Source organism: Paramisgurnus dabryanus, chromosome 8 (genome assembly GCF_030506205.2).
Source record: "Paramisgurnus dabryanus chromosome 8, PD_genome_1.1, whole genome shotgun sequence".
Taxonomy (NCBI): Eukaryota; Metazoa; Chordata; class Actinopteri; order Cypriniformes; family Cobitidae; genus Paramisgurnus; species Paramisgurnus dabryanus.
Window position 1 is genome coordinate 37,512,233 of NC_133344.1, and position 16,411 is coordinate 37,528,643.

A 16,411-nucleotide genomic window follows, 5' to 3' on the forward strand; every position below is an offset into this window, starting at 1 on the left:
GAGTGTTGATTGGGCGGGGATTGGGATTTAGTGGAAAGGAGGCATATAAATAAGGCACCCGAAGAACAGAAGGGGAGGTCGTTCCAGGAGTTTCCGTCCGCGAGTGTGCCTTTGGGCACCTGCTGTGTGGCCGTGAAAAGGGGAACGGGTGAAGGGAAGCACAACAACGAAACCGAAACTGAAACCAAGAGTTGAGCCGAGCATTGAAAAGCCACGTTGATCCGGCGTTAGCAGAGAGAGTACGGGGGCTGAAGAGACGGCAGTAACCTTCAAGGAAGGCGTCGAAAAGCCACGTTGATCCGGCGTTCGCGGAGAGAGTACGGGGGCTGAAGGAGATGTGAAGTGTTTATTTCGGCCAATGCTAAGAGTGAGACGGAGCGATCGGTGGGTTTGGAGAGACGTGATACTGTGGATATTGCAGACTGGGCCACGTGAAAACACGGAGTTGAGTATACCAATAACTTTTATTGAAGTGTTGTATTTACATGCGTTGTGTTCTGGGAAAGATAACACACATTTAAGAGCTGCTAGGACTGCAGTGGAAGGAGATTGTGCTGCCAGCCGTGTCTGACGTCAGATATCTGGGAAGGAAGTGAAAAGAGCCAGTGTTAATGAAATCGTGAGTACACAGAAATATTCATTGTGTCAGTGTTTACCTTGAAAGTGTGGAATACCAGTGTACCTCTTGTGAGTTGTGACTAGTGTGTAGGCGGCCCCATCGTGAAAGGATTGGTGGGTGAGCCGGAAACCGCTGAGGAAGGAACACGTTGCCGTTGTCATGGCTGTGACGCTTTCAGCCTGGCCGTCCGCTGCATCAGTGCCCCCAACGCCCAGGAACTATTCCCCGGACCCATGTGGTTCTGACCTTAATTCACTGTGAGTGTGTGGAGTGCAGTGGGTGAGTTCTTTCCCTTTGCTGTGTGTACACTTGGAAATTGCGGTGTCGTGCTGTGTCCATGTTGTCAGTAACCACCCCCTAGGCCGGGAAAGAAACCCTGTGGAAAAGAACGTCTACTGGTGCTGGTGCACGACCACTCTTCTACATACACGCCCGCTCGTGACTACTGACCCCTTTTTCTTGTATGCCCAAAGTAAAGATCCAGTGTGCCCTTCTGTACACTCACTTGCACGCAAGGGGAGGGGCTGTCACTCATGGTCACCCGACCTCTTCTCTGTCTTTCAAAGCCGAGGAACATTAAAAAGGATAGCTTAGCGAATCGTGTTTCCCCGCAAAGTGCTTGGGGATCAACTCGTCACACTCAGTAGCCCCAAGGGCGGACCTCAGCACTTTCATTTATAAAAAGAAACAATCCTGACGGTTCCACTCTTTACAGTAGGGCTCGCTGGCGTGGCGGGACATATCATATTACATCAGATTGCTCCGACCCCGCTGCCTTTACGAAGCCTCTTCACCTTCGCCGCCTCTGGGCTTGCGGGGGATGGCGGTTTTCAGCGTAATGTTAAAGGCCCCCTGTCTTCAATGTTAAAGGCCCCCCGTCTTCCTGCTGTCATTCAGGGAGCAGGGTTTTTTAGCATATTATTATTTTTCCCAAGAGGGAATAATGAAATTATTACCATTATCAGAGAGTCTGGCAACGTGGAAACTCCTGCCAGGCGTTTCTGCTTAGGTAATAAGCACACTACACATAGGATACATAATCCAATTTATTTGTTGTCCTCCGCAATTCAATTGCGTGATATTCACTTCCGTGAGACCGGAACGAACGCACGTACTGTTGCAAGAAATACAAACTCTACTGATGAAAGGGGCCATAGAACATGTTTCCCTTCCTGAGAGAAGGTCAGGCTTCTACAGCAGATACTTCCTGGTTCTTCCATTCGGCCTAGCTTTATCACCCCGCACATACACAAAATGTATGGATGCAGCACTGGCTCCATTGAGACTCCGGAGCATCTGTATTTTAAATGACATGGATGATTGGCTAATACTAGCAAAATCGCGAGAGGTGGCGCTCCAACACAAGGACATTGCGTTAGCACATCTACTTTCTCTATGGTTGAGACTCAACGCCAAGAAAAGCGTTCTTTCTCGTGCCCAGAGAACGACTTATTTAGGGATAGTTTGGGATTCGATTACGATGCGGGCACATCTGCCTCCAGCACAAATCGTGACCATTCAGCATACCCTGAGCAGAGTCAGGTTAGGCCAGGATCTCACTGTGAAACAATATCAGAGGATATTAGGGCTCATGGTATCAGCATCCACGGTGATTCCTTTGGGGCTGTTGCATATGAGGCCGTTTCAGTTGTGACTCAGAGCCAGAGGGTTTCATCCAAAGGCCAACCCTCAAAGGCTAATAAAAGTGACACGCCGCTTCGTACACTAACTATGTGGATAAGACCCCGGTTTGTTGCCTTGGGTCCCATGCTATGAGCGACTTGTCATCGCAAACTGCTAATGATAGACGCCTCTCTGACGGGCTGGGGTGCGATCTTAGATGGTGGTCTAGCTCAAGGAGAATGTGAGGGTCATCAGCTCGGTTGGCACATTAATTGCCTAGAGCTGATGGCTGTATTTCTGGCCCTGAAATACTTTCTCCCCCAACTGAAAAGCTGTCATGTCCTAGTGCGGGTGGACAACACAGCGACTGTCTCATACATTAGTCACCAGGGAGGTCTGCGCTCGCGCAATTTGAACAGGGCAAGTCCCTGTCACTCAGAACAGTGTACATCCCGTGGAACCTGTATGTAGGAGCAGATTTACTGTCCAGGCAGACATTATCGACTGGGGAATGGAAACCACACCCAGACATAGTGTCTCAGATATGGACCTGATCTAACAGAGAGGAAGTGGACCTCTTGGCCTCTTTTCAGATAGCTCAATGTCTCCTTTACTTCTCTCTGAGTCCCCCAGCCCCCCTGGGTTTGGACGCAATGGTGCACACATGGCCGGTCAAGCGCCTCTATGCGTTTCCTCTAGTGGCATTGCTCCTGCAGGTTCTAGCCAGAGTTCCCCAGCAAGGCTCTTACCTCTTACTGATAGCACTACGTTGGCCGAACAGAGTATGGTTCTCAGAGATAATATCTCTCCTCAACGGCTCTCAATGCGCCATATGATAATGCATCTCAGGCCCGACCTGTGGAATCTCAATGTTTGGCTCCTGAAGGGTACCAACTGAGGGACACAGGCTTGTCGCCTGATGTTATTTACACTATTTTGAGTGCTAGGGCTCCTTCCACTAGAAAGAATTATGCCTTTGAACCGCTAGAATCTGTGTCTGATAGACTTCTGACACTAAAGATGGTTTTTCTAATGGCGATAACTTCTTTAAAAAGAATTGGGGATATGCAGGCTCTGGCGGTCTTGCCATCCTGTCTAGATTTTGCCCCAGGAATGGTGAAGGTGATTTTGGATCCTTATCCTGATTACCTGCCTAAGGTTCCCTTTTCGACTGCACATCCGGTCATTCTTGAGACTTTCTGCCCTCCGCCGTTCGCCACGCCGGAGCAGGAGACATGCCACAGATTGTGTCCAGTCCGTGCTCTTCAGGCTTATGTCCACTGCACTAGCCAGTGGCGTAAGTCAGAGGAAATGTTTGTCTGTTTTGGGGGCTGCAACAGAGGTGTTGCGGCCACCAGGCAGTCCATATCACATTGGGTTAGGGATGCCATTGCTCTTGCCTATGAGGCCTGCGGTCAAGTCTCGCCAGCAGGTCTGAGAGCTCACTCCACCAGGGGAGTTGCCTCCTCTACTGCTTTAGTAAAGGGGCCTCCTTGCAGAGCGTTTGTGATGCGGCGGGCTGGTCCTCTCCGCATACGTTCATAAGATTTTAAAGCTTGGATGCTCATGTCACTCCAGGTCTCATGTCCTTGATTCAACATCTCTAGCTGCTGTCTAAACCATTTGTTCCAAGAGGGGGTATCCCCCACTGCTACTATTAGTAAGGGGTGCCTCCTTATAGGTGTTTGTGAGGCGGCAGGAACATCTTTTCCACACACATCCACTATTTTTAGCTTCGTTGTTTATGTCTGAGATTTCCTTGCGGTCCTTGTGCGCACACGTACACATCCGTAAGGGGTCCAGACATCTCCAAGCACGGCAGCGTGGGTATTGTTGTTCCCCATAGCGCTTAGCAGCGCAGCATCGAGTAAAGCTTTTGATAGGGAATGGAGGGGTTACTTGAGTGTAACCTTGTTCCCTGAAAAAGCGGAATGAGATGCTGCGCTGTCTTGCCGTACAGTAGATGTCCCAGGACTAGTCTTCAAACAAAAGATCTGATGACACAGCTGGTGCTCATCTATTTTATAGCCTTGCATCGGGTGCGCTGTGATGTCGTCATCAACCGAGGCTATATACCTCCGGGTCAATTCCATTGACGTGTTTGCACACTAAATTCAGCTGGTCAACAATAAAGACGTTTCCCCATAGCGCTTAGCAGCGCAGCATCTCATTCCGCTTTTTCATCGAACAAGGTTACACTCAAGTAACCCCTCCGTTTGCATTTGATCAGCTCATTTGCATTTTTAAGGACACACACAAAAACTGCAAATTTTCACACCTACAAAGTGTCAATTTTAACATGTCATAATAAATAATCTGTGGGGTATTTTGAGCTAAAACTTAACATATGAACTCTTTTGAAAAATTAATTTACATCTTAAAAGGTATTGTGACATGTCCCCTTTAATACACAGCTCTCATCAGTAGAAAACTGTGTGGTGTATCAGAGAGATACCCTGGAGAAAAGGAACATGGGAATAACATAACAAAGTGAAAACCAATATCTGTCCCACATACAGCACTGTAATACATCATAAAAGCCCACAAAAGGCCTTACTGAAAGAAGGTGGAGCTGATCTTGCCTTTATAGTCAAAAATACTGAAGGTGAGACTAACACATCTTCCTAAAAGATTACAGACATCAACAAGAATGAGGGGTGAGACAGTTTGAACTGTATGAGTATTAAATAAAATTAAATCCACAATACTTTAATATTATTTATATGCGTATGACTGCCTGGATGTACAAAACTTTCTTTTTTATATTTCAGCCCTTCTGATTTTGAGTTTTCTGGGATGTGCGCTGGCACAGAACAAGACTTTTTCATGGGATGGTCAAGAACAACCCAGTAAGAATGATACCAGTGAGAATGGTGAGTTCCTTAAAAAAAACGTAAAAAGCAATTTGTGATGAGGGAAGTAAAGAATGACAATGTTTCTCTCATTCAGTTTGTCAGACTGATGCAGCATCATGTGGCTGCTGTCTGATGCAGGAGCAGATGAAGAGGATGGAGATGTTCTTCAACATGAGCTTACATGAACTACAGAGCGGCCTGGAGAAAGCTCACGGCATTTTAAACAATATTCGTGGTGAGACAAGTTTTTGGAGCAACCCTTCAGTATTCAGTATAAAGTCACTTGCACTGCTATTTTCTTAAAAAATCTGCTTTTGAATTCAATATAGCCGGAATTGATTTGCCTTTCTGCCTATCACAGCCAGTCGCAGTGCCTTCTCCGTGGCCCTCACCGATGCACCCCTCTGCGTGGGACCGTATCGCAGCGACTCTGTGGTGAAGTATGGAAGTGTATTTATTAATTTAGGAGACGGCTACAGTTCCAACACCGGTGCCTTTGTAGCTCCACGCTCCGGCGTCTACAACCTGGCACTTACCGTGTATAGTGATGCTGGTGCTCCTGGAGCAAGACTTGCTGCCTGCGCTCGACTCCGGGTGAATGGGCGCACGCTGGCAACGCTGAATGAAAACAATCTTCAAGATCAGGAGGACAGTGTTAGCGCTGTGTTAGCAGTGCAGCTACATGCAGGGGACGCAGTGGATGTTCTTCTGCCGACCGGTTGCTTTTTGTGTGATGATAACAGCCATTACAATACTTTCACCGGCTTTCTGCTCTATACAACTGATTAGCACGGAGATGGAACTAATGTTGTTTTTGAAATTGAAAAAGTGCACAATAAGAGCGCAATAATAAACAGTTAAAGCTGAAGTGTGCCATTTTTTGTAGTGTATCTTACACTGAAAAAAAGTATTCATTCAATTTACTCATTTTTTTAAGGTAAGTTGCAATCAATATATTTAAGCTACATTTAAACAAAAGTTTTTTATTGTATTTTACTTTACTAATCTTTTTTGTTTAAATGTAGCTTAAATAAATTGATTCCAACCACTTACCTTAAAAAATTGAGTAAATTGAATGAATCTTTTTTTCAGTGATGTTGTAGATGTATTATATTCGGTGTGTTTGACTTTACATGGCACCGCACAGACCCATTAGCCATTGACTATTTGGTGATACTTTGATGTCATACACTGATGGGTCTGTCCGGCACGGCAAACACACATTTTGAGATTTCCAACACATCTCAAGTTTCCTGTGAGGTCCCAGCATGTTTCTTTCTATAACACCCTGCACCTGAGTTGAAGAATCAAAGTTTGCCAGGAATATATAAAAAAAAAAAAAACTACATTATTTAAACGTTACGATTCTTTGCTCTGACTTGTCTTCATCATCCATCATCTAATCTACACAGCAACAGTAAAGCAGTGTTGGTTTCCTTCTTCATTCTGATATTTATATCTTTGAGTTTATCAGACAGATATGAAATAAATCCATACTTAGCACATGTAATGATGATTTTTCTTTTCTCTATATAATAGCAAAAACTCAATATAAAATTGCTTAATGGTGAAATGTATTTGTGAGATGAATTACTGTGTTGTGTAACAATGTAAGGTATGAGGTCATATGACAATGACGTATCAGACAGTTTAAAGCTTTTTAAATGTACTGTATATTTAGACAACTTATCAGCCGTTAACATGGTGAGGACACTTTCAACCGTTACGCAACATGAGGCAAGAAGGGTTTTTTGCCAAATCTATTAGAAATATATTAGAAAATGTTATTTAGTTATAATGAAGATTTATATTTTTACACACCTCAGCTTCTAGAGAGAAAAGGTTAATATAGGAGACTACAGTAAACACACCCCGGCAGTGTAAAGCAGTCCCGTTGAGTTTAAAACCGCATTGTATTGTTATTGAATGATCAGTGTTTAAACTTCAGTCCTTCTAAAGCTGTTTGAAATCGTGAAAGCAACTACATTATATATTCAGCCTGATCTTGTAAATATTTTACTAACTTATTAGATAATTCGTAATAATTTGTATGAGATGAATATTGTTCAATTTTAGGGGAAAAAACTATAATAAACCCAGCATTAGTGCTAGCCTGGTTGTACTGTTAATACGTAATAATTTGTAACTGTCAAAAACACAAAACGTTATTACATCTTTTCAGCTACAACACGTATAACATTTCCAGATCTTTTAAGACCGTAAAGATTGCTATATCATTTCCCTTTAACCATTTAATCAATAATTTTACCTTTTTTACATTTAATTTTTTTGTTAATGCTTCAAACATTTTACATATAAAACAATCGATAATGTTACCACCCTAATCCTGTCGCAAATCTGTGACGTAGCACACAAGAGCCAATTAGCGTTTGATATCAGTGCCGTAAAGCAATGTTTCGTAAAGCTTCTTGAGGCACAATATTTGAATTCGAATTCAAAACGAGCACTAGATTTGACGTTTACAATCGCTGATGGGATCAAGATCGCAGGATAAAGGGTCAAATTTGGATCTGGTCCTCACAATCGTATGGATTTTTAAAATTTGCATTACAGCAAATTAATAAAATTAACTCTTTTGAGAATTTATGATGTTTTGGTGTAATTTTTATAATTTTTAAATGAAATAACACCTCTTCTTCTTCTTCGCTGGATAACTCCTCTCCCGGGGGCTCATCAGAAATATTATATATATAATAGTAAAGGGTCTAACGAATGAACACTTCGGGATCTTGCCGTTCTCACTGCCAGATGCGGCTAAAATCTACACAGTGCACCTTTAATAAAATTGTGTTAATTTTTTAGATCTTTTGCCCTCAGGGAATATGTCTGAATGATATAAGTTTTAAATTAATTTTGTAAACAAATTAAAGCTACATATAAAAACATGGCAAATTAAGAAAAAGCTGCCAATAAGAGCTCAGAATAGATGTGAACTTTAATGTTGTTTAAAAGTCCTATTAAGAAGATTCTGATAAAATGACTTTACTTTATGCAAATTAACTGTATGCAAATTCCAGACAAAACGCAACTACACTGACAATAGCCTCTTTCACACAGTTATTTCTGTAAATTACCATGAATATACCAGAAAGAAATTACCAATATATACAAAAATGTGCATACATCAATACCAAAATACCGCTAGGTGAGAAAGTGGAAGTTACCTCTAAATTGCTATGCGGCGAGCTCAGTGTTGTATTTGTAAACAATGGCGAGTTATAACTTCATATACATGGTCCGTATTTTGTTGTTTTCACTTCTGTGGCAAACACTGACAGTTGTGCAATTGCTCGTGACCAAACAACATTGCATTAGGCAATGTTTGCACATTAGGCTTCACAGAGAATGTGCGGAGGACGTGGGTAATTCGGTAAATAGATGGTAAGCTGTTTTAAACAACTTTGGTGAAGAGATGTGGACGTTACTTCAGGTGTGCTCTCCAGTGCGAGGGTACACGTGTCATCTGTATCATAACATTATGATTGGTCCGAAGCTGGTGTTCTGGCATCGTCCATTCTAATGCCGGTAATCCTTATTCTCTGTTCACACATAGCGCTTACCAGCCCTGCTGAAAAAACCAGCATACCAGCAAGACCAGCATATGTTGTGTTTTGGTGCTGGTTTGCTAGTTAACACCAGCTAAACCAGCATCAAACCAGCACCAGCATTAGCACCAGCTAAACCAGCACCAAACCAGCATTAGCACCAGCTAAACCAGCATTAGCACCAGCATCCCATGCTGGTCATACCAGCATATGTTGTGTTTTGGTGCTGGTATGCTGTGACCACCAGCTAAACCAGCATAGACCAGCATAATTCTCATGCTGGTCCATGCTGGTTTGATGCTGTTTTTTCAGCAGGGAGTAAATTACTGGTAATCTAACAACCTCTTACTGGTAAATTGGCAGCACTGATTTACCAGTTATCTGTTCACACGTGATCTATTAACTTCAATTTACAAGTAAAGACTCTATGGGCCCTATTTTAACGATCTGAAACGCAAGTACGAAGCGCAAAGCGCAAGTGAGTATGTGGGCGGGTCTTGGGCGCTGTTGCTATTTTCCCGGCGTGAGAAATAACTCTTGCGTCGGGCGCAAATCAATAAGGGGTTGGTCTGAAGTAGGTTCATTATTCATAGGTGTGGTTTGGGCGTAACGTCAAATAAACCAATCAGAACGCTATCCAACATTCTCTTTAAACGCAAGGGCGCAAGTTCCATGGCGGGTTGCTATTATTATGACGGATTTACCAGGCGCACGCCAGGAGCGGTTCACAGCCGAGGAGACCCCCGTTCTTGTTAGAGCAGTCGTTTTGTATGGGGATAGGTTAAACAGGCGTGAGAGGAAATAGCCACAGTCTCATCAGCTGGCATCCCCATCGTTGTGCCAAGTACAATGATGTCAGGAGACAGGGGAATCCCAAGCTTGCCAGCATAAATCGGGCACGCCGTGTAACGGGAGGTGGATCTGCCTCAGGACCTGACGCCAGAAGAGGACATCGCTGCGTCCCTCACCGCTGAAAGGGTTTGGGGGCTTTGAAATCGGACCCAAGAAACGCAAGCAAGGTCCAACCCCAAAGTACTCTTACAAATCAAGTTCATATACATTAAGGTTTCTTATGAAAACATTTTAATTATTATTTACATAAAATAAACGTAATACAGCCACACAACAAACTTATGAAAATATTTTAATCGTTATTTTCATGATAATTTTTTAACGCAGCCACACAATAAATAAAAACTATCACCACAATGCTCACCACTATGATTCCCCTTATCTCATGTGTTAATATTTTTTATTGTAACAATTTATGATTTGCAAAAATAACTGTTGCATCTGTGTAGATTAGATAAGCAAAGTGTATGCGCATTGTGCACGCTATACATTATGGTCAAGCATGCGCCCTTAAAATAGCATAATGAACAACGCGCCACTGACTTTAGACTTGTTTTTTTTGGTCAGTGGCGCAATTGTTTTTTGAAACTGCAAAATAGCATCAGGGATGGTTTGTGCCGGAACACGCCTCCTTTTTTGCGCTGAACCGCCCAGGGAGCGCAAGTTCATTCCCTAGTTTGCCGACGTGCATCTGTGGAGGGAAAAACCCGCTGTGCGCCGGTGCAAAATACGAATGATACATGCGTCACTGACAAAGTCAATTGCGCTGGGTGCAAGATAGGGCCCTATGTGTGAAGGGGACTATTGATAAAACCTAACCTAAGTGTGAGTTTATTTCGCTTTAAGTCACAACATAAATTCCTATAGCTACAATTGTGTTGGTTGCAATAATATTATTCTGTAGTGTGGAAAAAAAATATTGTTAAAAAATGAGTAAGAAAGTGACTCTAAACTTTTGACAAGTAGTATTTGACAAGTATCCTTATTGATTTATTTAATTTTATATTTCACCACTATTTCTGCAGGACATTTATAAAAAACATTCTGTGTGAATGACAAAGATTCATGAGTATCATTTTACAGAACTTCAACTCTTATTGTCAGGTTCCTCTATTACATGACATTGTTCTATTTAAACCAAGTGATTCTTTGTTGTTATTTCACTTCAATCTGAGCGAACAATCACAGTAAAGTAGCACTCGAGTCTGGGGACAATCATTCTAAAGGCTATGCAGCAACCCTGTAAACACCTTTAGATTCACTGGGCTACACCCGTTTCAGAGAATTGGGAAACATAATGAAATCATGATGCATCCTGATTGGGTAGCACTCTTCATTGAAGATAATAATAGACAAATGACTGAACCCAACTAATAGACAATCACCACAGGAGTTGATATCATCACCTGTAGTCTTTATAACTAGTCCACTAGTTTCTGAGAGGAAACATTAACAGTAACTAAATAACCTTCTCATCAATGGATCATAAATGGGAAAGAAGTTCTTCTTTATTTTACTCAGATCAGATGTTTTAGAGGTTGGGTCTTTCAATGATCAACTCCACCCACAACACTTAAATCTCGTGTTTTCTCCAGTATACCGGTCTTTGACTGTCTCAACCTTACTCTTCATGGGCTCTTATCTTCATCACAGTAAGTATTAAAAAATATAAGTATTAATATTCTTAATATTAAAAATAAGTATCACATAATATACTTAACTCATTCGAAACTAGTTTTTAGACAGTAAATATACAATTTAAGTGCATTTGTGCTTAAAACAAGCAAAAAAATCTGCCAATAGGGTAAGATTTTTTATTTTTTTATTTTTCTGGAATTAAGTGTTCAAGGTTTTTACTTACCCCATTGGCAGATTTTTGCTTTAAGTAAGAAAGTCATTTTTTGCAGTGTGATAATACAAGTTTGCAAAGATTTCTTTAGTAGGAAATACATTTTTTGAGACAAAAAGATTTTGTGTGTTTTTCAGAACAGTTTTCATCTGTATTGTGAGGATGAAGACCCTTACGCTAGCATCACTGTGTGTTTTGGTGTTTTTTTCCGACTCTGTGGCGTCCGGTGCCCTTGATCTTCTGCAGGACACTGCTGGTGAGTCATTTTATATTTCTGCTGATATCTGTTTATTGAAAATGCTTCTTCAAAATGTATGAACCAACATAAAGGCCTGTTTTTCTCAAATGATACTACAGCGAGTTGGACGGGGAGATTGCCGTGTGGTGGATGGGATTGTGAATGTGCATTCAAAGGACAGCAGGGTTGCTGTTGTGCTGCAAAGCCACTGTTTGATTTGGAGGAGTTCACCTTCATGCGTATGGTTGGCTTGTGGGATGGACTTTCTCGCCTTAACAGGCAAATACATGAAGTGACAGGTAGCCATCGCTATTGTTCACTCACTCTTTGCTAAACGTTTAAGAGCAAAATCACAAACTATTATTCTTGTATTCTCTCTCTGCTCCCTTTAAGCTGGATGTAAAATAGCCTTCACTGCTACTATTCTGCCGATGACTGGATGTCTTGGGCCTTTCACAAGCAACGTGTCCGTCTCTTACCAGTCTGTGTCACTCAATCAAGGCAATGGATACAATCCTGCACTGGGTGAGATGTTTGTCCAAATACTGTCTGTCCTTCTAATACACTTGATTCAACTAATCATCTCATCCAAGTGGAAGTATTGCCTAATTAACCTATTTTTTAGTAATGAGAGTAGATTTTGAACGGAACCTAAAACTTTAAGTGTCCTGCTATCTAATGAGTCTCACCCCACTAACACACGATGTACCAGCTAGTTGGGTCAGTTAGTAATCGCAACATTGTGACAACGTGATAAACATGACGTAAACATAACTGCAGAGAGTCCCAGGAAGGTTGGTTCCTTGCAGGAAAAGCCCTCACCATAAATCATATGTCACCCCGGTTGCTGCTTGAAGCAGTGTGCCTCTGAAAGGGACAACACTGGAACGGGGCAGCGTTACGGGAACTCCACACTTTTTAAGGTACTGGAATCTTGACAGCAACTCTGAGATGGTCATCCTCCTGCAGCGGGAACATGAGTCATCCACAAACACTTCCTCAAGGTGCGAGATGCCTAGAAATGTTTTTGATTGTGATACTCGACACCATTTAGAAATATATGGATGGAATTCCTTCTTTTAAAAAGGATCTGTCAATTCAATCCTTGTAGAGAGCAATGTACAAATACTGCTCGGCTTTTAAGTGAAAAGCTGAATATGCATTGCACCTGCTGCCTATTTATACCCGCAATGCGGTGCAGGGCAGTCAGAGGCAAATACCGCATGCCAACTATAAACTGTAAAAAAATATGGACGTAGGGTCCGTGATGTCACCCATAGGTTTGTGAAGATATTTTTTTAAGCCAATAGTGGCAGTGCCGCCATCTTGGCCGTGCGTTCCCACGCATCACTCGCAGATATCCGAAAATGGGTAAAGAGGCGGGACATGGGTGAAGCTGAGGTGGGTGGTTGCTGAAACCACACCAGCCTAGCTCGACTTTATTGACAGCAGTGGCTGTTCACCTGTCACTCAAGTGGCCACGCCCTTAATTATGCAAAATTTTAAGGTGTAACTCTTTCCCGCCAGCATTTTTCATGATTTCCACCAAAGTTTAATTCCTATCAGAAAATGTTCCTCTTAAAATATATAAACATACAATATAAAAGAACAGACCCTATGCTTTTAAACAAACGGTTGCTTTAAAAAAAACCATTTCATCCTACATTCATTAGTTCTCTTTTTATCACCTCTCAAATATGAGTAGGTTTTTGCAAAAACACCCAATTCTGAGCAAAAAGCTGAGATTATTACATTTTTGTGAAGGACTTTTGATAGAGATCAGATTTAGAGCGATCTTTAAAACATACATGGAGTTCTTTCTCTTTAAAGTGAGGCGTTACTTCCGGGTTGTATAAGTTGCGGAAGTGCGCCATCTGGATAATAGAGGTATTGCGGAAAGGTGGAAATTCTTGTCATTGGCAGGGAAGCGTTTTCTCTTAATTGATTGGTGGGGATAGAGTTAATATAATTTAAACAGATGAGTTACAAAAAATTCACCCCCCTCACAGTTAGCCAAAACTTACATGCATTCTGATCCTCGCGTATCATAAAAATTGTGCTATACATTGGCCTTCAGCCTCTCTTATCAAATACTAACAGCGTTAACAAACTCTTCCAAACACAGAGATCTTAACCTCAGTTTGATTTTTACAGGTATCTTCACAGCTCCGCACACCGGTCTCTACTCTTTCTCCTTCACCGCCTATTCCAGAGTGGGTGATACAGATCGACTTTACCAGAAGATGCAGTTGGTAAAGAACGGTCAGGTGATCGCTTCATCCTGGGAAGATAACCGTGAGGATTCAGAAGACAGCAGTAGTCAGACTGTACTTCTCAAGGTTCAGCGTGGCTCTCAGGTTTATGTCGAGCTGCTCTCAGGCAGACAGCTGTGTGGAGATACACAGGGCAGCAATGCTTTCAGTGGATATCTCATCTATCCATTCACTGAGGAATAAGAGAAAAACCTTTTGTAATACATATAATGCTTTATTAATACAGTACAAATCACACTTACGACAGCGGTTATGTAACAGGATGCTTGTTTTCTTTTGAGTAGACATTCTTTAATATAAACTGATGTGCAAATAAATCTGTACAAATGTAAATCTGAAATCTGAATGTAAAACCTTTACAAAAATGACTGAAATCATCATGATAATGTGTACCACCCTACTCAAAAATCCAGCAAAGACCAGCATAAGCTGGTTTTAGCTGGTTTAGGGTAGTTGGTCTAAGCTGCTCCTCCCAGCTTGGCAAAGCTGGTCAAGGTGGCGGGTCAGCTGGTCTTCCAACCTGACCAGCTAAAACCAAGCTGGGAGGCCAGCTTAAACCAGCTTATGCTGGTCTTAGCTGGATTTTTCAGTAGGGCTTTGAAGTTCTTGAATGAAAGTTTTCTTGAAACTTCTCTGTATGACTTTTGCCTCTTAAGTGGATTTCATTGTCTTGTCATGTTTATATATTGAGAGCATGAACGTGTGGACATACATTAAACATTACAAGGGGCTCCATCTGTCATGAAGCCGTGAATCTTGAACCCTCGCTCATCTGCTCCTGTTACCTCTGTGTCCTCAGGCCAGCCAAGGGTTTCACTAAATAAAGAGTATCAGATCTTCTGAGGTGGTCCTAGAGGTCTACATGAGCTACAGTGCTGTACCTGACCAGAAACTGAAACACCAGTAAACACCAGTATGGAAATATGTAAGGGTCAAAGCAGAAGAATTGTATATGAAAAGCATATTGGGCTAAAAGTTACATTATCCACATAAACACATTTATCAACCAATCAGAATAAAGCATTTCACAGCCCTGTGGTATAAAGAACAGTAAGGAACGGTTACAGTTATGTTTCCACTTGAGCCTGGTTCAGCATGCACGGCACGATTACAAATCGTACAAAAATGCATGTGGTGACGTACAGTATTAGAGCCAAATAAACACACAATGGGTAAAAATATGTCCTAAAAAATAGATACTCCATAACAGGCTCGCTATTTACATCACATACCCACTTTAAACTCTTGCATTACTAAGGCACAACTGACACATTTTTATTACATTCTACACAACGCTGTAAGCAGTCCCACAGTGGAGAATGAAACCATAACCATACTGGCTTGGGATCAGCACAGAGTAACAGAATGACAACAGTTTGGCAAGGTGATGGAAGAGTGACTAAACACGCAGGTAGTTCCAACTAAACTTTAGGCTTACGGTGATACACGGTTAAATATGTGCCCAAGCTGTCACTTGGGCAGTACCCTTTAAAAAGTTCCTAATAAATACAAAAAATGTATACATGTGGTACCTCTGAGATACTAATATGAACTCTAATAATGCTGGGTTATTTTCACCCAATGTTCCGTTCAAAACGGATGACCTTTAACCTTCACTCTAAAATAAGTTTTATTGTCTTTTTACACAATCAACAGATACATCTCTTCTACAAATGAAAGTCACTTAAAGTCAAAATGAAATTTAAATTTTGGGGAATATTGTTGTATTTTTTGCTAATTTCATTATTTAAAAAAAATCATGTGCCCTCATAATCTTTAATCAATAACGCAAACCTCCTCCCCTCCTAGAAACAATCTCTGTTTATGTTTGGTCATGAGGAATGGTGGGAGGGCAGGACCTGAAAAAAGAGCAAATAACAACATGACCCACTTTCCTACAATCCAATCTATTCTCGATGGATAAAAGTCCCGGCCTTCCTTTTTTCTCATTTCAAGAGCCGTTTTACTCAGATATACAGTTGGGAAAAGCGGGGCACAACCTAACGCTTTTTGGTTTTGGCTCAATCATTCAAAAAATATTTGAGTTCGATTAATTATATTTTTACACAAGCAACACACACATCTCTGCTACAAATGAACATTTGAAGTTTTTTCTAGTACTTTCCATTCTTGGCTATTACAACATACGTGAAGTTAACTTTCAAGCTGTGAGTCTGAAACTGGAGGAATTACGATAATGTCGGTCTTTACATCACCAATCCCAGGAAATAAACCGTTGCCTACAATCTGTGTGTTTGTTGTAGTCCAAGAAAAGAGATTCATGTTGGAGATGATACCTCGCGTCATTTACACTGGGGTTTGTACATTTTGCATATTGTTAACATGTACTAATACACACTTAATACACACTTACTAATACACACAAAAGAAAATGTAAAAACCATAGACTGTAAAAAAATATTGATGTAGTGTCTGTGACGTCACCAATAAGTTCCTGAAGATCGCTTTTGAAGCTTAAAGTAGGCAGTGTCTGCCGTTGCCAACTTGGCCATCACTCGCGGATATCCGAAAATGG

At 41.6% G+C, this 16,411-nt stretch overlaps 2 protein-coding genes across 2 annotated transcripts; both read left to right on the forward strand.

Annotated features, from left to right (window-relative positions):
- Positions 1 to 4,801: 4,801 nt before the first annotated feature.
- On the forward strand, positions 4,802 to 6,050 carry cbln20 (cerebellin 20). The gene is made up of 4 exons (XM_065280197.2): positions 4,802 to 4,899; positions 5,014 to 5,115; positions 5,192 to 5,332; positions 5,459 to 6,050. Exons 1-4 carry the CDS (start codon positions 4,893 to 4,895, stop codon positions 5,884 to 5,886), a joined length of 678 nt encoding a protein of 225 aa, XP_065136269.1. The 5' UTR covers positions 4,802 to 4,892; the 3' UTR covers positions 5,887 to 6,050.
- A 4,828-nt stretch (positions 6,051 to 10,878) lies between these two features.
- On the forward strand, positions 10,879 to 14,804 carry cbln18 (cerebellin 18). Its single transcript, XM_065280198.1, has 5 exons — positions 10,879 to 11,167; positions 11,502 to 11,620; positions 11,722 to 11,901; positions 11,996 to 12,127; positions 13,757 to 14,804. The coding sequence occupies exons 2-5, from the start codon at positions 11,527 to 11,529 to the stop codon at positions 14,056 to 14,058; spliced, it is 708 nt and encodes a 235-aa protein (XP_065136270.1). The 5' UTR covers positions 10,879 to 11,167; positions 11,502 to 11,526; the 3' UTR covers positions 14,059 to 14,804.
- Positions 14,805 to 16,411: the final 1,607 nt, after the last annotated feature.

Coding starts and splice junctions, on each gene's coding strand:
- cbln20 (XM_065280197.2), top strand. Junction 5,116..5,191: donor GAATGATACCAGTGAGAATG/GTGAGTTCCTTA, acceptor TCTCTCATTCAG/TTTGTCAGACTGATGCAGCA. Junction 5,333..5,458: donor CATTTTAAACAATATTCGTG/GTGAGACAAGTT, acceptor TGCCTATCACAG/CCAGTCGCAGTGCCTTCTCC.
- cbln18 (XM_065280198.1), top strand. CDS start 11,527: ATGAAGACCCTTACGCTAGCATCACTGTGTGTTTTGGTGTTTTTTTCC. Junction 11,621..11,721: donor TCTTCTGCAGGACACTGCTG/GTGAGTCATTTT, acceptor ATGATACTACAG/CGAGTTGGACGGGGAGATTG. Junction 12,128..13,756: donor TGGATACAATCCTGCACTGG/GTGAGATGTTTG, acceptor TGATTTTTACAG/GTATCTTCACAGCTCCGCAC.